The sequence below is a fragment of the Sceloporus undulatus genome, chromosome 4 (assembly GCF_019175285.1).
Source record: "Sceloporus undulatus isolate JIND9_A2432 ecotype Alabama chromosome 4, SceUnd_v1.1, whole genome shotgun sequence".
In the NCBI taxonomy this organism is placed as follows: Eukaryota; Metazoa; Chordata; class Lepidosauria; order Squamata; family Phrynosomatidae; genus Sceloporus; species Sceloporus undulatus.
This window is the reverse complement of record NC_056525.1, coordinates 42,257,841-42,285,220: the sequence shown is the minus strand read 5'-3', so window position 1 is coordinate 42,285,220 and position 27,380 is coordinate 42,257,841. Positions and strand designations below refer to the sequence as shown.

General features: G+C 41.3%; 1 protein-coding gene and 1 pseudogene across 1 annotated transcript in view; one reads left to right on the top strand and one right to left on the bottom strand.

Annotated features, from left to right (window-relative positions):
• MYH7B (myosin heavy chain 7B) overlaps positions 1–26,241 on the top strand; it is a 76,566-nt gene extending 50,325 nt beyond the window's left edge. Inside the window, exons 22-43 of the mRNA XM_042461315.1 lie at positions 604–727; positions 2,458–2,594; positions 3,350–3,605; positions 5,350–5,592; positions 6,083–6,259; positions 7,031–7,176; positions 7,644–7,734; positions 9,174–9,563; positions 10,573–10,699; positions 11,501–11,619; positions 13,127–13,323; positions 13,661–14,010; positions 15,175–15,299; positions 16,601–16,716; positions 17,269–17,461; positions 17,833–18,036; positions 19,509–19,634; positions 22,817–22,987; positions 23,506–23,610; positions 25,296–25,391; positions 25,794–25,931; positions 26,121–26,241. Coding sequence (XP_042317249.1) covers positions 604–727; positions 2,458–2,594; positions 3,350–3,605; positions 5,350–5,592; positions 6,083–6,259; positions 7,031–7,176; positions 7,644–7,734; positions 9,174–9,563; positions 10,573–10,699; positions 11,501–11,619; positions 13,127–13,323; positions 13,661–14,010; positions 15,175–15,299; positions 16,601–16,716; positions 17,269–17,461; positions 17,833–18,036; positions 19,509–19,634; positions 22,817–22,987; positions 23,506–23,610; positions 25,296–25,391; positions 25,794–25,931; positions 26,121–26,132 — 3,643 coding nt within the window. The 3' untranslated portion in view covers positions 26,133–26,241. The remainder of the gene's footprint in view (positions 1–603; positions 728–2,457; positions 2,595–3,349; positions 3,606–5,349; positions 5,593–6,082; positions 6,260–7,030; positions 7,177–7,643; positions 7,735–9,173; positions 9,564–10,572; positions 10,700–11,500; positions 11,620–13,126; positions 13,324–13,660; positions 14,011–15,174; positions 15,300–16,600; positions 16,717–17,268; positions 17,462–17,832; positions 18,037–19,508; positions 19,635–22,816; positions 22,988–23,505; positions 23,611–25,295; positions 25,392–25,793; positions 25,932–26,120) is intronic.
• LOC121930257 lies at positions 403–520 on the bottom strand (annotated as a pseudogene).
• Positions 26,242–27,380: the final 1,139 nt, after the last annotated feature.

Here is a 27,380-nt window from a genome sequence, read left to right as displayed (position 1 = left end):
ATAAAAAGTAAAACAAAACAAAAAGCCAAACGAAACCAAACCAAACTTGAACTGAAGTTCACAAATCTGTTCAGTCAGACAAATCTGAGTGCTTACCTTAATAGTTTGGGTTTTCACATTTCTTTTCTAACTCATCTTGGTTTGGTACCATAGCCATATCAGTCACACAGGTAAGGCTAGCAAAGAAATTTTGTGATCAAGGCACAACAGTGAATACATGCCCTTCAAATCAAGATGCGTAGTAGCCAAAGTCAACCTGAGGCAGACGATATCACAAGCATCTTTTCCCCACCAGCACTAAAGATAGAATCATGAGAAATTAAACAGCAATTCTTTGCCCTTTCAAGACACTACTGATTCTACTCTCCCAAAATAGCTACAGAAGTTAGTTGGTTTTTTTAAAGCCTACAGCACCCGGTATTCCCAGGCGGTCTCCCATCCAGGTACTAACCAGGCCCAACCCTGTTTAGCTTCCAAGATCAGACGAGATCGAGCATGTTCAGGTGGTATGGCCATAGGCTCAGAAGTTAGTTTTTAAAGAAGGAAAGACTTTTGATTCTCCACATTTCCTCCTGGATGTATTAGTGTCCTGTATCTTTATAGCTACCGTATCCTGAACCCTGCTGCCATTCCTGATGACAAGTTCGTGGATAGCAGGAAAGCCACCGAGAAGCTATTGAATTCCTTGGAGCTTGACCCTACACAGTACAAATTTGGGCACACTAAGGTATGCGGTGTGCAAATAGAATTTTATGAGTTGACTATCTTGCTGTGACAGGAAATGAAAGCCACAAATGGAAATAATATGTATGCATAAACCTAAGTTTATAAATGCTTCCCTTTACAGCAGCTCTGCTTTAGAGACTTATCTCATGACAAAAGAAAGCTGAAAGGCTTCAAGAGAGAAGTGGCTTTCTTCTTGCCTCTCCACATGCAATTGAAGCACTTCCATTCTCTTCCTAAGGGAAACAGTCATAAAAGTGTGTCTTTTGCCATGCTGGAAAAGTCTATTCTGCAAAAGGCATGCTTTTACGACCATCTTCCTCTCGAAGGAGAATGAATGTATTTCCATGGCATGCAGAGAAGCAAGGAGGAAGCCACTTCTCTCTCTCTCTTGGCATTCTTTTGTCATGTGATAAGTTTCCGCTCTCCAGTGTTATCCTGTTTCACATTTCTTGTTCAATATGTACAACATAGTCATTTATCTACAATAAATTTTCACAAAAGTCAGTGATTGTTCTCCCAAGCATATTTCTTGTGTTTTGCTATGAGAATTTGAATGGCTTTGGTCTTAATTTGCTTTAATACAGTATAAGTTTGTATTGCATTACTCTATTTATAGTTGCTACCTTAAATTTGTTTATTTTGGCTCTGTAAACGAGTCTGAAGAATTTTGCTGAGGGTGGTATACAGTCATATACATCTTTTGGGGTTCTATGGGGCCAACTGCAATTGAATATTGCAAACAGAATTGCACTTTAAATCTCAGTATACATTTTAAACAACAATACAAATTATATATTGAAATTGACACATATACACTGTCTCAAAAGTTCCATGCATCCAGTTAGGTGCCAATACAGGACTTGATTACAGGACTCTTCTGCCTATGCTGCTTATTATTTCTGCAATATTTGGTGCAGTCTTAATGCACTAAATTTTAAAAAAAAAAGTACAAAATAGAATCAAATGCAATATAGAAATTATACAGCTAAGCTTTTACTCTTTTTTTATCTCCTAAATACACAACTGAAAATATCACTACCTTACTCAAACAGAAATGGAACTACTCTTTAGCCCTGGCAACTGCTGGTCCTCTCCAGTTCTCTTCCTTTTCAACTCACCTAGCAAGTACAGTCTGTTTCTTAGGTTTAGTCACCCACTGGGCCAAATGCTGAATATTACACTACACTGTTACAATGCTATTATTCCACTTTAACTGCTATGGCTACCTTCTGTAGCATCCTGGGATTTATGCTTTGGATGGGGGACATTTAGAATGCTCAGCCAGAGAGTTCTTAGGCCTTACTAAACTACAAAGTCCCAGAATTCTACAGGAGGCAGCTATAGTAGTTAAAATGGAATAATAGTGCTATAACAGTGTTCTCTCTCTCTCTCTCTCTCTCTCTCACACACACACACACACACACGGTGGGAATGTAAGCACTTTTTAGATATCTTAACAAAATTATATTGAGAAGGTAATTACTACTTGCAGGTAACTAACTATTTGCAATGCTATATGCTTACTTGAATATAAGTCCTATTGAAAATAGCAAAATGTACTTCTGAGAAGAGATGCTTATGATTTTCCTATAAGGATAAGATAGTTTCTAGTGCCCTTTAATCTGGGAACATAACCAATCACAACATAGGCAAGAAATTAGGATCAGGAAACAGAAAATTTAATACCCCAAACCATATCTAGTCACTTTCACAAATTTTCCTTCTTTTCAGGTGTTTTTCAAAGCTGGCATGCTGGGTACTTTGGAGGAGATGAGAGATGAACGTCTGGCCAAGATTATCACCTTGCTGCAGGCTAGGATGCGGGGACGTCTGATGAGAATTGAATATGGCTGGATTATTGGTAGAAGGTATGGCAACAGGCAAACCTTTCCACAGGCTCTCTCCAAATGAACTATTTCCAGTGACTGGTTCACCACAGATGTTGAGGGATGTCCTATGTCTGATCTTGGTCATTAATTTACAACAGTGGTGCACAAGTTCAGTAGATCCAGGGGGCACAATTTTACTTTCATAGAACATGTTGCAGGTCACACCACTTGTTGCTATTGCACTGCCAAAATTGTTCCACCAGAAAAACTTTTTAAAGCCCATACTAATGGCAGAACTTTTTACAATTGCGCACCAAAATTTGGCTGCAAACAGCAAAGGCCTATAATCAACTTTTGGGTGAGGGCTTGGTTGCTTTCAATGTCTTTTCCCAGTTTGCTGCTAAATTTCAGAGGTACATTTTGCTATTTCAGCAGCATTGTTTTCTGGGTGGGCTCATGTACTACTAAAACAGCCTTGGGGGATCTGTGAGTGACCATGGGCAATTTGTTGGCCACACTGATTTAGAAAAAAAAAAGTCCTTAGTTCATTAGTTTTAAGTTCCAGGATGAAAAAAATCCAGTGCTATGTTTATCAGAAATAATCTGTACGAAAGCTACTGCCTATTATATTGAGGTTGTCTGTAAATCTCTTTTTTGTGGGAGTCTTCAGCTAACTGACCAGAGCTGCAGGTAGGAAAATGAATCTACCTGATTTGATATGGGTAGTGACGACAGTAGGAGTGTCCACCAGATAGCAGAACATAGTTCCCAATGTGCTTTGTTCATTTCCTTAGGGATGCCCTCTATACCATCCAGTGGAATATCCGTGCTTTCAATGCCGTGAAGAACTGGTCCTGGATGAAGCTTTTCTTCAAGATAAAGCCTCTCCTAAAGTCAGCACAGACAGAGAAAGAAATGGCCACTCTCAAAGAGGAGTTCCAGAAGCTCAAGGAGGCTCTGGAGAAGTCGGAGGCTAAACGGAAAGAGCTGGAAGAGAAGCAAGTCAGCATTATCCAGGAGAAGAATGATCTGTCACTGCAGCTTCAAGCAGTGAGTAATCTATATCATTAATTCCTCCAAATGTGGCATAGATACTGAGGTATGTTGAAATTAGAGATATATCTAGCCTTGATGTTTTCCACTGAAATCCTTTAAATTGGGTATCAGAAACATTTGGTCCTCTATGGCCTGTTACAGACAGGCCAAAATAAAGCTGCTTCGAGTCACTTTGGAGGTATGGTATTTCAATGATGCATGAGTCCTAAGAGTCCAAAATCCACACCAAAGCTGCACTCCAGTCCTTAGGACTGGAGCATGGCTTTGGTGTGGGTTTTGGACTCTTAGGACGCATGCATCATTGAAATACCATACCTCCAAAGTGACTCGAAGCAGCTTTATTTTGGCCTGTCTGTAACAGGCCCATGTGTTGTTGGACAGCAATACCTACCAGCTTTAGCCTTAGTGGTAAGGCATGGTAGGAATTGAAGCCCAATAATATCTGGAGAGACACATGATTCCCATCTTTACTTTAAACAGCAGGCATCAAAAATGAGTAACAAAGACAGAGACTAGATGATATAAGAGCCACTGAAGACTTGTTGGCTCAAACTTGCATTATAATAACATACAGTAAAATCAAATAAGTAGCTTTTATGTTGTCTCAAAATGTTTAACGATAAGCCACCATGAATCCCAGTTTGACAGAAAAGGCAGGGTATAAAGAGATGGATAGATGAATGGACTGTAATATACATCACAAACATGAATTAGTCCCAGTTTATCTTATGCACGCATGCTTACAAATGGACGGGACAGAAAGTAGTGTTACAGACACTGATTGGCTTTGCCATACAAATTATCTTTATACTTGTATGTCCCTGGTATTGCTGGCCAAGCTAAAAAAGGGTGTTGGAATTGGAAAAGACAGGACACCATTGCATTTCAGAAATGTGTCTAGAAGCAAGAAATTTCCTTCACAGCTTTTATCTACTTCTTCTGTTCTCCAAATGTTCTCCAGCTTTGGGATTAATAGTTATTCAGAAGCAAGTCTTCAGAAATATATACTTGTCATAGGATAGGATAGCTAAAGGAACAGGGATATTATAGTACAGTAGAGATTAGTAATCATCAGACAGAAAATAGCTGCCAAGGAAAAGGGATGATTACTGATGCAAAGTACCACAATCCTACTCATTATGTCTTGGCATTATACTTGGAATCTCCTTTCCTCGGTCTTCAAGTTTGCATGGTTTGTTATTTAAAGTGGAAGATGGAGAATAGGAAGTAATCAAGGAAGTAGAGCAGTGAGACTCTACTTTTAACTTCCAAAGGTATAGATAAGTATTATCTTTATACTGTACCTTAACCACCACATATATTTAGGGATGAAAAGAATATTCAAAAACATTGGGAAAATGAATGAAAAATGAGTCTCTCTTCTGCCGGCAAACCCTCATAACAAGAATACTAGACAAGTAAAAATCTTCACAGTTCGATACTAGTATTTTCTGTCCAGTAAATAACATTTTTGTGGAGAAAATATTTTGTGTGCAAAAAAAAGCATACACAGTTTTTGTACACAGTGAGTCATAAACTGTGACTAGTCTTTAGAAACTGCACAATTTTCAATGACTTTCTTACAACGATGAGAAAGATGGTAAATCTATTTGTTTTGCCTGCAAGAACAAAATTTATGAAAGCTTACATCCCTAAATATATTTTATATATGCATCTCATGAGTGTAGCAGCCAATTGACTGTCATGGTAAAGTACTGGTGCTGGACATTCTTCACAGGAGCAAGACAACTTGGCTGATGCTGAAGAACGCTGTGATCTCTTGATCAAGACCAAGATCCAGCTGGAAGCTAAGGTGAAGGAACTGATGGAACGTCTTGAGGATGAGGAGGAGATGAATTCAGACCTGACCTCTAAGAAGCGAAAGCTGGAGGATGAGTGTGCTGAGCTAAAGAAAGATATTGATGACCTAGAGATCACATTGGCCAAGGTGGAAAAGGAAAAGCATGCTACAGAAAACAAGGTAAAAATACATCTGCAAGTAGACAAGCAGTTTTAGTGGGGTAATTCTGCAGACCAGATAAAGATAACAATATCTTTATCCCCCTGTGTATGCGCCCTAGGAATTTGCACCAATTTAAGCTGCTTGCCACATTTACGTACTTATAAGAATGGCAGATACAGGGGCTCAGCAGCAACTAGGGTAGTTTCCTAAGAAACACTGGCCACCTGCAGTTTTTAAAAAATAATTCAGAAGAATCAAACACTATTACAAGGAGAGAAATCATCACCTTCTTCAGTTCAGTTCAGTTCATCAGTTCTGTAGAACAACTGGGATGTATGGGGCAGCAAAGTAGCATTATTTCCTCCTCTTTTTATCTTATTTGGTGGGGATTTAAAAAAAAAGAATGTTTCCATCTTCTGTGATTGACATTATTATTGCTATGATTTGTCAAAGGCCAGATGTTTACTGGTGTTCACTCTACCATATATCCATATATCCATCATCCTAGGTGAAAAACCTGATTGAAGAAATGGCTGCTTTGGATGAGGTCATTGCTAAGCTGACCAAGGAAAAGAAGGCACTGCAGGAGGCCCACCAGCAAGCTCTGGATGACCTTCAGGCTGAGGAGGACAAAGTCAACACTCTGACCAAGGCCAAAGTCAAGCTGGAGCAGCAAGTGGATGATGTGAGTTGATGAATGTAAAATTCTGTGATGTCAGTGCAAATTCCTATGCTGACAGAAGAATATTCTGAATCTACACTACATCTGTATATTGGTATATAATTAGAGTGGAGAAATTTGTGTCCTAGACATTTTTTTTTTACTATACCTTTCATAGGCTCCAGCCAGAATAGCAAATAGTCTAGGATTATGGGGTTTTTAGTACAAAGTATCTGAAAAGAGATCTGTTCCTCATCTATATGAAGGAGATCTTGCTAGAGCCTTGCTAGAGAGTAGATGAATGCAGGAGTTTAGTTAGCAATGCTGTGTTAATAAAATCGTGATCATTATGATCATCATCAGATGCTTAAACAATAGCTGGTTGTTGAGTGCCTTGCAATGTGTGCTCTATCTTATATATGTTCCTTTATTTAAATAACATACTGAGGGTGGGTGATTTTCTAAGCCAGGGATAAGACCCATGCAACTTGTAGATGTGGTCAAACTGAAGATCTCAGTAGTCCTAGCCAGCATAACCTATGGTGAAGAATGCTAGGAGCTGCCACCCAATAACATCTGGGGGAAGCCTTCACATCCCCTCCTCCCCCCATAAACTTTCTAGCTGGATGCTGACAAGGATGAGTTTCTAAACCAGGAGCCTCCTTATAAGAAGGTGCATCTTTGTAGTTGGCTACAATGTGAAAGGGAGGAAGAGACAAATGGTCAGGGTTGAGTAAAACCAGTCATGTGGGTTTTTTATTTCACTCTCCGTCCCCTATCCTTTTTGCTCTGAAGCTTGAAAGTGCCTTAGAGCAAGAGAAGAAGATACGAATGGACCTGGAAAGAGCAAAGCGCAAGCTAGAAGGTGACTTGAAGCTGACTCAGGAATCTGTGATGGATCTGGAGAATGACAAGCAGCAACTAGAGGAGAAACTCAAAAAGTAAGAACTGCAGTTTATGAAACCTATTCCTTACAATAAAATAGTGGGTTGAGTAGGCTGCACCTCTGCTTGATAATATTCTAATAGCAGAGATGGCTCAAGAATGGAGAATTAGGACATGCCCTTCTTGCCTAGGATTTTCTCCACGTCTGAAAGGAACCTTCAGTTACTGGGTCAAGTAAGAGGAAAAAGGGTAAGAGAAGAAGTTATGCAGGAAAGACACTTAGGAGCTTAATTCAGAATTCTGCCATCTAGAAAAGGAAAACAATATTAAGGAGTGAATCTGTTTTTTCCTGAGATCCCCCAGCCCTCCAACCAAGTGTTTACTAGGATATGTTCAACAAGGAAGTAATCTGAACCAGGAAAATTCCTTTATTCCTTCCTCATTTTCCTCACAATGAAAAATACAGAGAATCCAGTGAATCCCAGTCACAGTCATTATAAGTGGTTTGTATTTTCTTTCATAGGAAAGATTTTGAAATGAACCAGTTAAATTCAAGAATTGAAGACGAGCAAGTCCTTGCAACTCAACTGCAGAAGAAAATTAAAGAACTGCAGGTAAAACTCTGAGGACTTTCAAGGCCACAGAGGAACTATTGTCTAGAATTCAGGCTAAGAGTTGAATAAACCCAGTATAAGGAATTCTCAGAAGGAAGTACATTGCTGAAGAATGGAGTTTTCTTAGCACCCAGCCAGGAGTTTAGCTACAAGGGATTCTGCATCCTTGAATTAAATTTTCCTTCAGTTTCCAAATGTCTACCATTGCAGTAACTTGAAACATCAGTTCAGCATTTAGAAATAGCGTTAAGTATCCAAAGAAAGGGGCAAGCAAAGAGCTCAAGGGAATGTGAACATAGCAAACATGAGTTCTAAGTCTGAGCAATTTTCAATGTCTCGTGCTCTGTAATGCTAGAAACTTGGGATCTGAAGAAAAATATTTGATAAGGCAGAATTATTATTTGGGGGCAGTGCCCTAAATTTGCTCCATTCCCCAACTACACACTTGCCTCTATCAGTATATTGTCTGGACATGACTTTGGGTGGTTTTTGCCCTTTTGATTGTGAGCCATCATGGTAGTGCTTTGCAAACTTCTTCAGCAGCTTTGAAAAAGACTTCCTTTGTTGAAGGGTCACAGCAAAGTGTTTCTTTTTTTCTGGACCTGCCTCAGAGAGAGACCAAGTAAGATGATAAATTGAAATCAGTCATACAACCAGCTCAAAAAGGAAGCATTAGCTTCACTCTGTCATCTTAGTTTCACTCAGTAATATCACATAGCCAAACCTGATTGCTGTGGCATCATAACATTCACTATTCAATCACAGAATGTAATTGGGAAGGCAGTGCTGGGAACAGACTGAATAACAGGCACCAACAACTATAAAAACTATAAATATTCACAGCAGGGGTGAAGAAAATTTGGGGAGCCATCTAAGCATTTCTTTTATACCTGAAAACAAAATGGTCAAAGATTCAGGGCAACTCTTGAGAAATGTACAGCAGTCTATCACAGTGCAGATGTTCTTGGTCATGTCATATTGAGATAGTCCGCTTAGTAGATGGAGCCTCAGATAGAAGCAGTTATGAGTCACTCGCTATGTTTAACGTGAAGAAGAGAAAACTGAGAGTCATATTTAAATTCCTGAAGGGATAGAGTGAGCTTGTTTTCTGCTGCTCCAGAGACTAGGATACAAACTGATAGATTCCCATTACAAGAAAAGAGATTTCGCCAAAACATTAGGATTGAATGAACTGCTTGACAGTGGAATAGATTGCCTCAGAGGGTGGTGGACACTCCTTCTTTGGAACTCTTTGAACATAGATTGGATGGTTATCTTTTGGGAGTGCTTTAGTTGTGTATTTCTGCATGGTGAGAGGTTGGATTAGATGGCCCTTGTGATCACTTTCAACTTTATGATTCTGCTCCAAACAGAATCAGTAGGTAACTATTCAGGACAGAGGTAACTGGTAGTTCCTACCATCCTTTATCTACTTGCAGGCCCGCATTGAAGAACTAGAAGAAGAGCTTGAAGCAGAACGAGCTGCAAGAGCCAAGGTGGAGAAGCAGCGGGCAGAGGTGGCACATGAGCTGGAGGAACTGAGTGAACGTCTGGAAGAGGCAGGTGGTGCCACAGCTTGTCAGATAGAACTGAACAAGAAACGGGAAGCAGAGTTCTTGAAGCTGCGGAGGGATCTGGAAGAGGCCACACTGCAGCATGAGTCAACTGCTGCAGCCCTGCGTAAGAAGCATGCAGACTCTGTGGCTGAATTGGGGGAACAGATTGATAACCTGCAGCGGGTCAAACAGAAGCTGGAGAAGGAGAAGAGTGAACTGAAGATGGAAGTGGATGACCTGTCCTCCAACATTGATTACCTCACCAAAAATAAGGTGAATGGCTGTGTTTTGCAATATGTGTATTCTTCTTATGCACCAGTGTGTTGGAAGGAGAGGGAGATGCAGTGGTTGCTGGTCCCATGTCAGTGTGGTGGTGATTCCATTCCCGATTTTGAATAGCTTTTAAGGAGTTATCCAAGGTGTTGAACCTGTTGAGAAGATAGGGTTTAGTATCTTGGATAACTCCCTTTAAACCTAGATCAAAACCTGGACTGGATTCACCATCCCACTGATATGAAAACTACCAGCTGCTACTAGGAAGATGTAGAAGTATGTTTACAAATACAGGGTAGCATTGTTAATGAGTGAAGGCATTTAGTTTTTCTGGATCTAGTTAAAATGCTGTAAATAAATTAGAATTGTGGAGAAGGAGAAAGAACCTTGTGGATATTACCAACTGATGGAGTATTTTTGCACAACAGTTGCTGCTTCGGTGCCATTTAGGTGGATCCAGCTAATTTTTTGTTTGTTGCTTGGACTAGCATGAGATTGTCACAGTCAGTATGAACCTTTCTTTAGAAATACAGAACATTTCCGTTTTTCATTTCGTCAAAAACATCACATGGCTAAAACATAGTGGATCAGAAACACAATTTCCACACTGGGTTGAGGTAGCTTCCAGTCTGGGTGCACAAATGGAGAGACATGATCTTTGCCGCTCTATGTTGGAGGCTGCTCCTGCTGAAAATTTCCAGACCAAGTTGGAAGATTTTGGTGCTTTCAACATTTCCAGTTCCCATTCTTTAGATGTTGACTAATGACTTGCTGGTTTACTCACATGACAAGAACCACCATCACTGTGCATGTGGATAATCATGCCTCTGGGTTGGTGAGGAGAGCAGCATCTATCTTTTGAGGAATTATTTAATATATTTCCAGTTGTGCACCACAATCTGGATGTACTCCCTGAGTTTCAATATGAAGCAGCACATTAGGATGCTGGAACTCTTAACTGAGCACTAGTCTTTGCTTGGAGTGGACAGAGCTTTCATTGCTGTTGCAGGCAAATGCTGAAAAACTCTGCCGAACATATGAGGATCAGCTGAGCGAAGCCAAATCAAAGGTAGATGAGCTCCAACGTCAGCTGGCTGAAGTGAGCACTCAGCGTGGGAGACTGCAGACTGAAAGTGGTGCGTTGAACAAAATGCTTTGCAAAAAGTTGCTGATAGAAGCCCTGTCTTCCTAATCTATAGATCTCTGATTGATTGCACATTGAAACCCTACAAGAGATTAGTTCAGCAAAGCAGCCTTGAGGGTTAAAGATTATGCATTATTTATCTGATGTTTGATAAGATATGGTGTCCAGGCATACTGACACAGTTGTCGATGAATAAGTAGTCCAACATTCTGTTCACAAAGTGGCTAATCAGTTGCCTATAGCAAGCTTTCCTGTAGCATATCCATAAAACACCTGCAGAATATCCAGATAGAGTATCTAGGTGCAAACAGCTATGTAAAAATCTCCATAAAGTTTAAAGCCCATAGGGGAAAACGACTGGGTTTTTATTCCCCTGCCCCACAATGCTTTAAAAGGTACACCACTGCAGTGCAGCTGGGAATTGAGTTTGGAATTGGATTGCTATACTGCTTATTAGTAAATTTCTGTAATCTTTGGTGTGTAGCTAATTCATGTCTCATGAATAAGGAGAGGTTTTCTGTCCATTACTGGATTATCGGTCTGTGCTTTGACAGCTAATAAGTACAATGAGATTGGTCAAAGCTGCCAGTCATCTGAACTTTGGATGTTTCACCAGCAAGTGCCACTGATTGATTGTGGCTTAAGATAAATTCTGGGTTGGAGTAGGATAATCAAGATCAGTCCTGAAAGCTGACATAGTTATTTGGATGCTAAAGTAATATTAAAACATGAGTTTTCCAGTGAACAATTTATGTGAAACATTTGGGAATGGGTTTTTTAAAAACAAAATTAGGAGAACTGAGTCGGCTGCTTGAAGAGAAGGAGTCACTTATAAACCAACTGAGTCGGGGCAAGACTTCGTTTACGCAGACAATTGAAGAACTCAAGAGACAGCTAGAAGAAGAGACCAAGGTGAGCATTTATATGACTGAAATTACATTGAAGTAAATAGATGCTGTTAGAGGGAATAGGACTTAATTTCTCCAGAGGCTCACTTGGGCTCAGCTTGATACCATTTCTCAGTATCCAAGTTAATTTTGGAATAAGTGCAGCAATAGTAAAAAAAAAAAAAAAAAAGTCCCAAGAATGTTGAGACTCTTTCACACCACCAGTGAAATTACCACAGTTTCTCCCTACACACCTTAGGATTTATAATCATGGCCTTCTGAGAAAAAGGCATAGCATGCAGGAAGATTTTTCTTGTAGTTTACTAAGAGGCCAAACTACTTGCTGTATTAAACAATAGAAGCTGAAGTTTTCCATGTCAGTGGGTGGTGAATCCACTCCAGCCTTCAGAATGACCTCAGAATGAGAAAAGTGCTGAACTTATTTTGTGGACAGAGTTCAGAACCTGGGATAGCTCCTTCAACATCCAGAGCAGACTTACCACTCCGTTAATATGGAAACCAAAAGCCAACATTAATATGAAATGCAAAGGGCACATGTACAGATCTCTGGCCCAGACCCTACCTCTGGACTGGGTAGAGTAAATCTGCACATACAGAGGTATGCATTGATTATGCAGTACAATCCCTGTGTTAAATACCAGTGTTGTACAACCAAAAGTGCAACCCTGTTTCCATGATCTTAAACTGAATGTGACGTTTTACCTTGGATAGAAATGTCCGGCTGCTGCCATATTATTCCAGGCCCTCCCTCCCTCCCTCCTCCTCTTTCTTTCTTTCTTTCTTTCTTTCTTTCTTTCAAATAGACATAGGCAGTTACAATTGGAACCACTGTATACAAGTGGAGGATGATTAAAACACAACCAGTTTTAACCTCCACTGCTCCATATCTCCAGTGGAAGAGTGATTTGAATAATAAAAGTACAAATAGTGACAATTATATTTTTAAGACAGCAAAAATCTCTTATGTGAACTATGTTATTTTTTTTTTTTAAAAAATGAGCTGACATTAGCCATGATTCATCTCCAGACTCTGAAAGGTCTTAATAATGAAAGCCATGAATTCCAGTTCATCTTTGAAGAAGCCCTGTACTCTGCTGGCTGGGAGATTCTAGGAGTGGTAGCACAAAAAAGTAACTTATTCAAGTTTTGAGAAATGGGTGTTGAGATATCTATTTTGAAGTCCCAGAGTGCCACTTGGACAGATGCCTGTAACTACTTGCTATGTTAACCATTTGCTAGGGGATTTTGGGAACCATAGTCCAAAAAGGCACCCCCCCTCCCCAAGCTCTGATTTGCAGCCTGTGCATATTCCTTGCAAAGAAGGATACACTTTTCACTGGCAGCAATAGCCCCTGTTCCTGTAAAAAACAGTTTTCTAGAATGTATTTGTGAGGATGAATTTGATGCCTGCCTTTATTTGACACTGGATGAAATCAGTATTAATTCCTGATTACATTAACTCAAGCAAGTGATTGTTTTAATTGTAATCCATATGACTTTCAACCTTCCAGTCCAAAAATGCACTGGCTCATGCTTTGCAAGCTTCCCGTCATGACTGTGATCTTCTGCGGGAGCAGTATGAAGAAGAGGTAGAGGCTAAAGGAGAACTACAGCGGTCCTTATCCAAGGCCAATGCTGAAGTGGCCCAATGGAGGACCAAATATGAGACAGATGCCATCCAGAGGACAGAGGAGCTGGAGGAAGCCAAGTAAGTGGAAGCAACAGGCAACCAGGTGAAATTCTTTCTTTAGCATCAGGACACATTACACTGATGTCAAGATATATTTGTAATGCAGAGTAACAAAAAAAGGGTATGTTGCAAGATAGCATTATGGGGAAAGAGAGGGAGTATATCAAATGTTCTGGTTGCTTCTGCTAGTTTCACTTTCAACTAATCATTTCATTTTTGCTTTGAAGATTGCTTTTCCAGTGTAATAGTGAAAAGTATTTGAAGAGATGGGTGGCATTACTTGTGTTTCTGAAGCCTCCTATTCTGTGTGTGCATAGCAGTTGCTACTTTCCTAATTAACTCACACCATTTGTAGGAAGAAGCTGGCCATCCGTCTTCAGGAGGCAGAGGAGGCTGTGGAAGCCGCACATGCCAAGTGCTCCTCTCTGGAGAAGACCAAGCACCGTCTGCAGACAGAGATAGAGGATCTCTCAATTGACTTGGAGAGAGCCAATTCAGCAGCTGCTGCTTTGGACAAAAAGCAGCGCAATTTTGACAGGATCATTTCCGAGTGGAAGCAGAAATATGAGGAGACACAGTCAGAGCTGGAGTCTTCTCAGAAGGAGTCTCGTAGCTTAAGCACAGAGCTCTTCAAGCTCAAGAATGCCTATGAAGAGTCGTTGGAGAATCTAGAGACTCTTAAACGGGAAAACAAGAACCTCCAAGGTATCATAATTAGGACTATTGGTAGAGGTCGGAAAACACTATTTTCTGAATTCCCAGAAGCCCCCAGCCAACATTATTCTGAGAGATGTATTATTTATGTATTTATTTAGCATGCTGCTTAAATTGGCTCCTAAATTGGACCAAAAGTGGCTCACAAAAGAGACTTAAAAATAGAACAAGTTTTAAAACAGACTTAAAAACATCATAGTTTTTTGTGGGTGTTTTTGGGCTATGTGGCCATGTTCTACAGGATTTTTCTTCCTGACGTTTCACCAGCATCTTCATTCTTTGAAGATGTCAGCCACAGATGCTGGCGAAACATCAGGAAGAAAATCTTCTAGAACATGACCACATAGCCCGAAAAAAACCACAAAAAACTATGGATGCTGGCCATGAAAGCCTTCGACTACACATTTAAAACATCACATTAATATAACAATTTTAAAATATAAAATCATTAAAAACATACTAAGATAAAAAAAATATTAAACATACAAAAGCAAACACCCCAATAAGAATCCGCCCTGGGTAAAGTTACACATCAAAATCCTGAAAGGTTTTTGCCTGCTGATGAAAGAAGAGCAGGGAGGAGGCCAGCCTGCCCTCTCATAAGAGGGTGTTGCAGAAGGGTGGAGCAGCCACTGAGAAGACTCTCTCTCTCTCTCTCTCTCGTGTCCTCACCAAGTGAGCCTGTAAAAGAGAAAACCTTCCCCTGTAGATCTTAGGGTTTTGGCAGGTTCGTATGGGGAGATACGGTATTTCAAATGGTTTGAAATTTCAAATTCCAATAGTAAATTTTCCAGGCTCTGGGCTCTATGTGTCCTACAGTTGCAGGAGTTGGAATATCTCCACAGATGTTCCTTTTCTTCCTCATCCTCCCTTCTTTGTCCTTTCTTTCACTTTCTTGAAAGCAACTTTCTAGACCTGATGGCTGCAAGGGGTACATACAAATCTTGGAGCAATGTAGAGGTGGGAGCAATATAGAATGTAGAGCAATGTAAATATTGACAAAAAGTTCAATATTCAAAGTGAGAGGAGAGCTTTGGACTACACCTTTTGCCCTCCACTTCACTAGATGAAACAGAATCCATTAAATAGAACAAGCAAATGTGTATGCAGACTGCAAACAAGTTTGTAATTCTGCCTCTGTCTCTTCCTATCCAGCGGAGATTACTGACCTGACTGATCAGATTAGCATGAGTGGCAAAACCATTCATGAGCTGGAGAAGCTGAAGAAAGGCCTGGAGAGTGAGAAGAATGACATCCAGGCTGCCCTGGAGGAGGCTGAGGTAAGGTCCTAGTGTGTGAGGAGGGGAGGGAGAAATCTAAAGTGTGGGCTGTTTCAATGGGAAGGGAATCCAAATTGCATCCCAACCAAAGAGGAGGCCACAGAGAGTCGATCGGTGCAAAATGAATGGCATAATTTGAAGGACAGGACTGGCTTGAGGTAGAGTGGCAAATGGCATTCCCCATTCACCCATAGCCAAGCAAGTTATCGTGACATAAAGATAGCAAGTCCCACATGGATCTGTCCCTGTACTTGGTAGTAAACAATGTGGTTAGAGCAAATTAACACGCTGTGTGCTACCCTTGCAAGATAACAAATAAAATAATGTAAAATTAAATCTGTGGCCCGTGGCAACGCATTCTTTCCTAATGGTCAGGCCAGCCCTGTGGAGAGATTTATCTGGATGTGTACATGAATGAGAAAATATAAAGTCAGTCTTCCCTATCCACAGCTTTTTTAAATCACTGGATTCAAGCTTCCATGGTTTGAAAATATTTTTAAAATATATAAATCCCCCCAAACAAACCTTGATTTTGCCATTTTATATAAAGGACACCATTTTATTACACCATTGTATATACAGTCGGTCCTCTTTATCCACGGACTTTTTAATACATGGATTCAAGCATCCATGGCTTGAAAATATTTAAAAAATATATACATTTCAAGTAACAAACCTTGATTTTCCCATTTTATATAAGGGACACCATTTTACTATGTCGTTGTATTTAATGGGACTTGAGCATACATGGATTTTGTTATTCACGGGGATTCCTGGAACCAAAACCCAGCAGATAACAAGGGTCCACTGTACTTGGACTTGAGCATCCACAGATTTTGGTATCCACCAGGGCATACTGGAATCAAACCCTAGCAGATACCAAGGGCTCACTGTATCTGACATTATGCTTGTGAAAGATATTATGAAGACCAGTGAATGGTGGTGCTAAACTGTTTAGCTACAGCATCTTTGAAAACATGCAAATTTTTGACAATGCTTTTTTCATTTTCCCCTCCACCTTTACCTCCCAACATCTTTATCACTTGTTTCTGTTGCTTTTTCTGGCTGTTGCCTAACAGGTGAAACAATTAGAGTAAAAGGAGGCCATCCAACCAGACTTTTGGTGACATCTAGTGGTCAGAAAAGTAGATTTCATGCCTGTGCTTGAAGCACCTTTCCTAAGTGCAAGATATTATCATGAATTTTTGGCTACTCAGAAACACTGAAGCCATTTCACAAAGAAACCCAATTGAAAGAAATGATGCCTGTCATTAAGATCTTATTTATCTTGCTGCCTTTAGGGAGCCCTGGAGCATGAGGAGAGCAAGACTCTGCGCATTCAGTTGGAATTGTCCCAGATCAAAGCAGATGTTGATAGGAAACTGGCTGAGAAGGATGAAGAGTTTGAAAACTTGAGGTAGGAATTTTGACAGGTTTTACAAAGCCTCTGGATCCAGAGGCATCAAATGCCTCTGGATTTGCTAGTAATGAATGTCACAGCTCTATGCCTCCTGAGGCCTTTATAACAAACATAGCAAATCTTCCCCTCAGAGACACTGTTGAGGAAAAAAAAATACCAGGATGATTAAAAAGCTAAAGGTAGTCAATTGACATGATGTTTAGTCATAACTGACTGTAGGGAATGGTGCTCAACTCTGTTACTAAGCAGAAGAGCCAGCATTGTCTGAGAACTGCCCTGGTGGTCAGGTGGCCAGCGTGACCGCACCGAATGCTGTTACCTTCCCACTGAAGTGGTACCTATTTATTTACTTGCATGTGCATGCTTTTGAACTGCTAGATGGGCAGAAGCTGGGACTAGTGACAGGCGCTCACCCCATCATGCAGCACTTGGGCCTTGAGTTAAGAATTGGTTAAGAATTGGTGCCACTAAGCCACTGCATCCCTCACACCAGGATGATTGCTCACATTAACTCTATTTCTGAGTAAACTGCCTCTTTTGGACTTACAGGCGTAACCACCAGAGAGCCATGGACTCCATGCAGGCCTCACTGGATGCAGAAGCCAAAGCCAGAAATGAGGCCGTCAGGTTACGAAAGAAGATGGAGGGAGACCTGAATGAGATGGAGATCCAGCTGAGCCATGCAAATCGCCAGGCTGCTGAATCTCAGAAATTGGTGCGGCAGCTCCAGGCCCAAATGAAGGTCAGTCATGCCTTTTATTCAGTTGGGTAAATGCTCTTGCTGAATCTGCTAGATGAGCTTTCTGACTTTCTCCATTGCTGCCACCTTCAGTACTAAACAATTTTCTCTGTAAGAAAAGGTCATACTTGACCATATGTGAATGGTGTGAGATGCTTCCCTTGTTTGGGCCTGCTGTCTGAGGATCCTTGAAGGCAGAGCTTCAAAATGTTACTTTAGGGGATTATTATTTAATTTTAGTGGGGGGTTCTGGGAGTTGTTTTTCCAAAGAAGTAATGTTCCCAAGCTCTCCTTTAAATTTCTCTGCACTCTTTCATTCAGCAACAGGCTTCTAACTTGTTTGTTTCACACTCTTCCTTTGTTATGGTTGACAGGACTTGCAGATAGAGCTGGATGACACTTTGCGCTATAATGATGATCTGAAGGAACAGGCAGCTGCCCTGGAAAGGCGCAACAACTTGTTGATGGCTGAGGTGGAGGAACTGCGTGCAGCCCTGGAACAGGCTGAGCGTGGAAGGAAGCTGGCTGAGCAGGAGCTCTTGGAGGCAACAGAAAGAGTCAATTTGTTGCACTCCCAGGTGAGACAGAAGGGTTCAATTCACAGATGTATAAAGAAACTTTGTTTTGGGATATGTGCGTGTGTGTGAGTTTGTAAAAGCCAATCCCCCCTCCCTGGTTTTAATGTATTCTTCATGAATAAAGATCGGAGCTGTTACTGTTTTGGACTATAACCTACCTTGACTATGCTGGGTTGGGGATTCTGGGAACTGTAGTTCAAAAAGTAATATTTCTGAGCTCTTTTCATGAGTGACTTGTATGTTTATATACTGTATGTAGTTGTGTCTGCAAAACTTCAAAAATAAGTTTTCCCAGAATAACTGAATTTGAATAAAAGCATGTGATTTTTATATGCTGTTATTATCAATGTTATTTGATTTCTCCAAATCACAGTATAGTTTTTAAATGCATCCTGGATCTCAATGAAAGAAAACAAGCAGAGCTAAATGGTAACTATCAGGCAACATGAAGTTAATTTTGTCTTGTTTTGTTGCACTGAAATTATGTAAACAACTTTATAGATTGCACACCAGAGCACCAAGGACTGGTTAGTGTGTGTGTTGTGTGTGTGTTTGTACACCATTTTTGCACCTGCTTTTCACTTTCTCTGGACACTTTTCACTATCTCTAGTTATAAAAGCACCACACCACCATGACCCTTCCGACCTCTGATATATTACTCTGGTAGGATAATAGCTCAATGATAAAAAGATATAAATGAAAGTAGTAGTACCCCAGAGAGCATAAGGTTTCATGGACACAGTCTTAGCATCTGAAGAAATGGCAGTGTCCATAAAAGCTTGTGCTAAAAATTTCTTCTTTTTATTTAATCCCAAGGTCCTACTGGATTCTTTTATGTCTTTTTATAAAATAGATTCTCTCTTTGAATACTAGCTCAATAATAAGGCACCTCTTTGTATATAGAAGGTCACAGGTTCAGCTCCTAACATCTTTGTGTGAACAGAATGACTCAAAACATCTTTCTCTGCCTGAGATTTCAGAAAACTTCTTTTAGCAGTCAGGATACACAAAGGCGGTTTACAGACCGCCAAATAGTACGTCATCAATACGTACTAGGGTTAGGAAGGGGCGGTGCTTCTGCACCCCCCTAACCCTAGTACGTATTGAATACGTACAAGATGGCGGCGCCCTGTTCATACGGGCGCCGCCATCTTTACGTATCGGACGCTGAGCGTCCGTATGTGTCGCGGGCGTTGTGACGTAGTGAGTGCGCCCCTGGCGCCTCGCTACGTCGCAAACGCGACTTAAAAAGAAGCTCCATTTTGGAGCTTCTTTTTTGGTCCGCGCGGGAGTCAGGCCGTGTGAAGGCTCCGGCTCCCCCGCGGACCTACTGGCGGCGGCGGCAGAGCGCCGCAAAGCGGAGGTATGTACCCCGCCAAAGAGTCTGAAGTAGAAAATATTTGGTTAAGTGTAGAAATTGTTTTCCTATGCCCTGGTGAGTTAAATTTCAGAGGTTGCTTTTCCTTCCCAGAACACAGGCCTGATCAACCAGAAGAAGAAGATGGAGGCAGACATTTCCCAGCTGAGCACGGAAGTAGAGGATGCAGTGCAGGAGTGTCGGAATGCAGAAGAAAAAGCCAAGAAAGCCATTACTGATGTAAGGGGCATGGAGGATATTTGTATGGAGAGTTTTGAAAGGGTATTTTTGGGGAAGGGGAAAGTCCTGCAGCCAACGTGAACACTGGTACTAGTCATGCTGGCTGACAAATTCTGGGAGTTGTAGCTTGCCACTCCCTACAGTAACTTCTCAAAGCACAGACTCCCAGGTTTGGGGGCAGAGGTGTTCCTTTGTACTAAAACGTTCCCCACTCCTGTTATAAAAGGTTGATTGCTGGATGGTTTAGAGAATTGTCCAACTCGCCTCCAGAGGCAGCTATGGACTAACAATTTCTGACTTAAAACAGCATTTCATAGACTGCATTAAGGAGGAAACATAGAAAAAGGAGTTTAGGTTCCATTTCTGGTATCAACATCTAAATTGCATAAGTTGAATAGAAGATTTGAGTGGTGACAATATCCTCCCATAAAAATAAGTTTCAGATCTGGGGATTAACTAAATATTCTTGAAATATATCAGATTTACCAGGAGAGAGCTTGAGGTTTCACTGTTACATGTTCACTGGATTACCCCCACTCCCATTTTTCTAACAACTGGACAGGGTTGGCACTGCCTCTTTGTTATTGGTGGCTGCCAGAGCATCATCATAATTTGCTGCTCGGATGGATAGAAGAGACTTATAGCATCAGTTTCATGCAAAGGTTTAGCAATTATCATAGGGATGTCATAAGGAGGAAAACAGGCAATAGTAAGGCTGAGTGGGGATTATGTAGCCTTTCAGATATTATTCAATATCTACTGCAAACATTCCCCACCATTGGCTATCTAGGTGAGGGCTGCATAATCCCATTCCTGGCTTACTCAAATGCTCACCCCTGGATCTCTGAGGCAGAACAAGACAGGCAAGGAGTTCAGATAAAGTTTAGGTAAAGTGACACCACATAAAGTTCCAGTGAGAAAGAAAAATGGGAGGTGTCTCAAGAAACCAAGATGGATGACTAAGGAACTTTCAACCGAGCTAAGTTTGAAACGGAACATGTACAAGAAATGGAAAAAAGGGGGAAATCACAAAAAAGGAATTCAAAGAAATAGCAGGCATGTGTAGGGGTAAAGTCAGAAAAGCTAAAGTGCAGCATGAGCTCAGGCTTGCTAGAGAGGTTAAAAAGCATAAAAAGAGATTTTTTGGATATGTCCGCAGCAAAAGGAAGAAGGGAAATGGTAGGGCCACTACGTGGAGAAGATGGCAAAATGTTAACAGGGGACAGAGAAAAGGCAGAATTACTCAACACTTTCTTTGTCTCAGTCTTCTCAGAAAAGGCAAAGGGTGCTCAACCTGAGGATAATGAAGCAAAGGACAGAATAGGGGAATTTCAGCACAGAATGAGTAAAGAGATAGTAGAGGAATACCTTGTTAATCTAAATGAATATAAGTCTCCAGGACCAGATGAACTACATCCAAGGGTACTAAAAGAACTGGGAAATGTAATATCGGAGCCATTGGCAATAATCTTTGAAAACTCCTGGAAAACAGGAGAAATCCCAGCAGACTGGAGGAGGGCAAACATTGTCCCCATCTTCAAAAAGGGGTAAAAAGAGGATCCCAACAATTATCATCCAGTCAGTCTGACATCAATACCAGGAAAGATTCTGGAGCAGATCATTAAACAGAGAGTCTGTGAACTTCTAGAAGGCAATGCCATAATCACAAAAAGTCAACATGGGTTTCAGAGAAACAAGTCATGCCAGACAAATCTGATCTCTTTCTTTGATAAAATTACCAGCTTGGTAGATGAAGGGAATGCTGTGGATATAGTATATCTTGATTTCAGTAAGGCCTTTGACAAGGTTTCCCATGACATTCTTGCAAACAAGCTAGTGAAATGTGGGCTAGACAAAGTAACTGTTACATGGATTTGTAATTGGTTGACTGGCCGAATGCAAAGGGTGCTCAACAATGGCTCTTTTTCATCCTGGAGAGAAGTGACCAGTGGGGTCCCACAGGGGTCTGTCCTGGGCCCAGTGTTATTCAACATCTTTATCAATGACCTGGATGACAGAATTGGGAGCATACTTATCAAATTTGCAGATGACACCAAATTAGGAGGAACAGCTAGTACTCCAGAGGACAGAATCAACATTCAAAATGATCTGAATAGACTAGAAAGCTGGGCCAGAGCTAACAAAATCAAATTCAACACAGAGAAATGTAAGGTACTGCACTTAGGGCAGAAAAATGAAATGCACAGATATAGGATGGGGGACACCTGGCTGAATGAAACTACATGTGAAAGGGATCTGGGAGTCCAAGTGGACCACAAGTTGAACATGAGTCAACAGTGCGATGCGGCAGCTAAAAAGGCCAATACAATTTTAGGCTGCATCAATAAAAGTATAGTGTCTAGATCAAGAGAAGTAATAGTGCCACTGTATTCTGCTCTGGTCAGGCCTCACCTGGAATATTGTGTCCAGTTCTGGGCACCACAATTCAAAAAGGATATTGAGAAACTGGAGTGTGTCCAGAGGAGGGCGACTAAAATGGTGAAAGGACTGCAAACCTTGCCCTATGAGGAACGACTGGAGAAAAGAAGGTCAAGAGGTGATATGATAGCCCTGTTTAAATATTTGAAAGGATGTCATATTGAGGAGGGAGCAAGCTTGTTTTCTGCTGCTCCAGAGAACAGGACCCGGAACAATGGATGCAAGCTCCAGGAAAAGAGATTCCACCTCAACATTAGGAAGAACTTCCTGACAGTAAGGGCTGTTCGACAGTGGAATAAACTGCCTCGGAGTGTAGTGGAGTCTCCTTCCTTGGAGGTCTTTAAGCAGAGGCTAGATGGCCATCTATTGGGGATGCTTTGATTGGATTTCCTGCATGGCAGGGGGTTGGACTGGATGGCCCGTGCGGTCTCTTCCAACTCTATGATTCTATGATTCTAAGGATTAATATCTGTAGGAATAGATGATAGCTAGCACACTTGTACCATCTTCACTGTGGAGAACTTGATGAGACACTAAACCAAAGAGACTTGGAAGTAGGGGCTTAATATAATGGTTATGGTGCCACTATAAAATTGTTCCTAGTGAGTAAAAATATTTAGGTTTTTGGTTGGATAAATAGTGGAATCTCAAGCACAGCTAGGAAAATGCAAGTCATATTGGCACTCAACTCTTTGCAGGGCCTAAACAACGTGGCATAATTCATTTGACCTTTGTCTCACCAGGCAGCCATGATGGCAGAGGAACTGAAGAAGGAGCAAGATACTAGCGCCCACCTGGAACGGATGAAAAAGAATATGGAACAAACCATCAAGGATCTACAGATGCGACTAGATGAGGCTGAGCAGATTGCCCTCAAAGGGGGCAAGAAGCAGATCCAGAAACTGGAGGCTAGGGTAAATACTACGTAAACATATTCTTCCCTTGCAGCAGCCATCCTTCTGCAGTGTCTATCAGGCCTAGACATCAGAGAGAACAATAGAAAATGGTATAGAAGCTTATATAGAAAATGAAATTCGTCCATATGTGCTTACCTTGCACAATTCATTCTAGTTATAGGATTTGGGTTACCTTGACACTTAATATAATACAGTCCTCATCAGTAACCCTAAAAGAGGGCCTGGTCTTACTCAACAGGAGTTGACTAAAGATAAAACTGGCATAAATAAGTCTCTGTTTTTGAAAAGTAAAAGTGGAATTCACTACTCTGAGGGAAGGTGCAACTACTGTATCCAGGCTTCAGGGCACACAAAATCTCCACTGCAAGACTCTAACAGGAGACTACACAGTTTGTGATGTGGTGGGGGACACAGGAATTCCCAGTCTTCCTCCATGTGACCATTAAATAATTCTAGGGCTCTAAAGGAAGCAGCCAGATGGGAAAAAAACTTTAATAACAATTTATTCTTTCCAGGTGAGAGAATTGGAGGGTGAGTTGGATGTAGAACAGAAGAAGAATGCAGAGACTCAGAAGGGTATTCGGAAGTATGAGCGCAAGATCAAAGAACTGACTTACCAGGTACAATCTTCACACCAATTTATACAGTCTCATAACCCTTAAAAATCAAGCTTAACCAAAAATGTGTCCTATGGGAGGAAGATATGCCAAAAAAGTATATTTTGATAGCAAATAATTAATATTAAATTAATATTTTAATATTAATTAAAAATTAACAGTACCAGCATTTTGCAGACTGTGACAGTTAACAGTACAGTTTGTCCCTCCCATATCCATGTGACTGCTAATCACAGTTTTACTACCCAAGTCTGGGGAAAAAAATCTCTCTATGTATCTGAAGGTCCTCCAGCATCACTCTTTCTGCCAAAAGTATAGCCATTGCTGTTAACCATGGTAATTATCCATGGTTACAATGGGAACAGATGCCTTGTGGATATGGGGATTATACAGTATCTGATACATAGCCCCCAGTATTATAGTATCTGAAAGCTGACATGTAAGAGGAAATAGTGTCAGACCAGGGCCAGGAAGTGGGTGAGCTTGGAGGGCAGGGCCCCACCCTTCGTATCACTTGATTCTGTGGGATTAGAACAATATTTAATATAGTTGAAAGTTAACAAGCCTATAGTAAAATACTTTCTATGGAAAGTATTTCTAAATATTTACTATTTAGACAGAGGAGAAAGTATTTGTGCTCACTCCAAACAGTTTGTAATGTCAACACCCCCCCCTCCCAAATTTGAATGGCAGTCTGGTGGTGTGGTGTTATCACACTGGCTATATGATCCCATGTTGGTTGCACCACAACATGCAAGCACTACCCTCAAAGCAGCTGACAGAGCAGTAAACAGGAGCAAAAAGAGGCAAAAGGTTGGAGCTCCCCTTTTCACACTGAAGATGACTGCACACAAAAATCAGCTTAGCGCTAATAAATAGTATGTCTAGAATGCTGATGGTGAGTTATGATGGTGTAAGTCAGGCATACACCACCACAACTCACTTTTTCCATTGCTACAAAGATTCTCTACTGACTATGCAACAACCAAACTACTCTCCCAAGCCCACCTTTTAAGCTAGGCAGCTCCCATATGGTAGCCATCATGTCATTGGAGAGCGAGATAATCAGAGGAGATGCATCCAAATTTTTTCTTGTAGCTGCTTGCATTGCAACAGCCTCTGTGGAGACCTCCAGGGGTCTTTTGGAGGACCTTGTAGATGCCATCCTTACAGCACATCCAGGTATGGAAAAATAGCTGCATCTCTGCTGATCCCTCTGCTCTCCAACAACATAGAAATGGTTGTGCTGTGGTGACTGCATCACTTAAAAGGTGGGTGGGTGGGGTAGTACTGGGAGACATAGCTATAAGAGGCAACCTCTCTTTAAGGCAATGATTTCCGAACTCTGATCTTCCAGGTGTTTTGGACTTCAGCTCCCAGACCATTAGCCAAGATGGTTGAGGCTTCTGGGAGCTGAAGTCCAAATCTCCTGGAAGACCAGTTTGGGAATGATTAACGCAGACCACATTGAACAAGTATCTACATAGACCAGGAAAAAAGAAGAAAAGGGAAATAGAAACCTTGGGTTTACAAACCTGTAGAGATTTAGAGAGCTGCTGGAGACCAGCAGTGAGCAAGTGTACACTACAGAAGGTGGAGGTGCTAGAAAAAGGAAGATCTAAATCACAGTATGGGGGACATACACTGGCAGAAGCCGAGCCAGCTCATGTCTGCCCATTGCTTTCCAGACTGAAGAAGACAGGAAGAACCTGGCACGGATGCAGGAGCTGATTGACAAACTGCAGAGCAAAGTCAAGAGCTACAAGCGCCAGTTTGAGGAGGCTGTAAGTAAAGGCATCCCTGCAAAGGCTGCAGAAACTAGATGTCTTCATCCATTGCCCCATATCCTAGGGAAACCATTAATATACTATATATTTCTGTTTAACCACTCTGCCATCACAATAATTCCAACCAAGAACCATAATCCAATATGACTCTTTGGTAATCCAAACAGGTTAGCATGCTACTTCTACAGTATTCAGGTAATTTCTTTTAAGCAAGTCAGCCTCCACAGCTGCTGCATAATCCATTCCCAGTCTGGGGCACAAAGATTTTCACCATTTCCCAACAACAAATCTTTCACCTGACTAACAAACCATGATTGGTATATCCAACTATGACAGCAAACAAGGAGCACTATTAACTCTCTCTCCCACCTACATAAAATTCCATCTATTCATGCTTAGGAGCAACAAGCCAACTCTAACCTGGTGAAATACCGTAAGGTACAACATGAGCTTGATGATGCTGAAGAGAGGGCTGATATTGCAGAGACACAAGTCAACAAGCTGCGAGCTCGCACTAGAGAAGTTGTGACTCTGAAGGTAAGAGCTGCTCTAGGGTAGGGGCAGCGACTCTGAGGGTTGAATTCCCCCAGGGATAATTGTTGGGGGCTGCATACTGATGGCAGGCCCACCGCTCTCCATCTGAGACAACACATTGTGGAAGGAGTTTCACAGGGAAACGGGATTGTAGGATCCACTTTGAAAAAAAACTTTTCCCCCCATTTACAGCATGAAGAGTAAGAAGCTACAGCTCAACTGCTCTATGACTGTCATGTCTGCACTTGTATAGAGGTAAATGGCTGCAACAGCCATTGCAGTTTTTGTAGTAAATAAAGCTTAGTGTTCATGATGGGAAGGCTCAGATTCATTTTTAAGTACTTCAGAAAATTGTAATACTTCTTTCATACTGAAAATCTTTTTAAATGGATTTTTAAAACCCCAGCTTTCTATTTAAAGTCCTATGTTTTTCTAGGACAGAGGTATCTGCTCCTATACACATGTACAAGGGTCACTTTCATAGTTGAGCAAGTCACATGGGCTCAGTCTTAGGGGAAGGCAATGGCAAACCTCTTCTGAACAAATCTTGCTAAGAACCCCCATGATATGTTTCCCTTAGGGTTGCCATAAGTCAGAAACGACTTGAAGGCACACAACAGCAAAAGCCTTGCTTTCTCAAGTTCTAGAGCGGTGGAAACTGGTTCCAGTTAAAAATGGAAGTATAAGCAGTAATGGTGTATCATATATAAAACTGCCAAGGAAAAGTGGAATTGATGGCTAAGACACTAAGGAGAAAGGAGCCCATAAAAAGAGGAAGTATCATCCCCAACCAGGGTGAGCTTGCATGTCTTGCTCTGTTAAAGGGGAAAAAATTGCAGTCAGGTTGCCTGGAATAGCTATGTTCATCTGTTGCAGCACAAAAACAGTTCTATGGCACTTTAAAGACTAGTCAGTTTTATTTGGCACAACCTTTCATAGATAAGCAATCCACTTTTTCTGAAGTAGCTGAAGTGGGCTGCATTCCATAGTTAAGATCCAACTGGCAGAGTACAGCTCTCCACCAGCATAGCTGGAGTTGCCCATCATACAAGAGTCCTCGTCTACTGCCAATACTTCTCCTTTTCCTCTGAAGAGATTGTCTCACCAGTGCAGCTTTATCCTCCTGGCCAGTAATTGGTTCCAGGGGTATGTCTAAGCGTTGTCCAGCTACCTTTGCACACCTGATGAAAGAGCCACCTCTGTGTAAGGATGCTGCTTATTCCCTGGGTGAATGTTCTAGGTGTACCTCCACTGCTGATCCATGACCGGAGTGGGTGAAGTTGAAGCTTCAGTGAAGAATCCACTAGCTGCTACAGCAGATATGGATGAGTCAGTTGCTGAAGAGATTATTTGATACTTTGGGTTCCAAACCCCAAGTACCTATACCCATGACACTACAGGTTACATCAACATATATCAGCAAGAAGCCCTGACAAGTTCACTTGATTAATT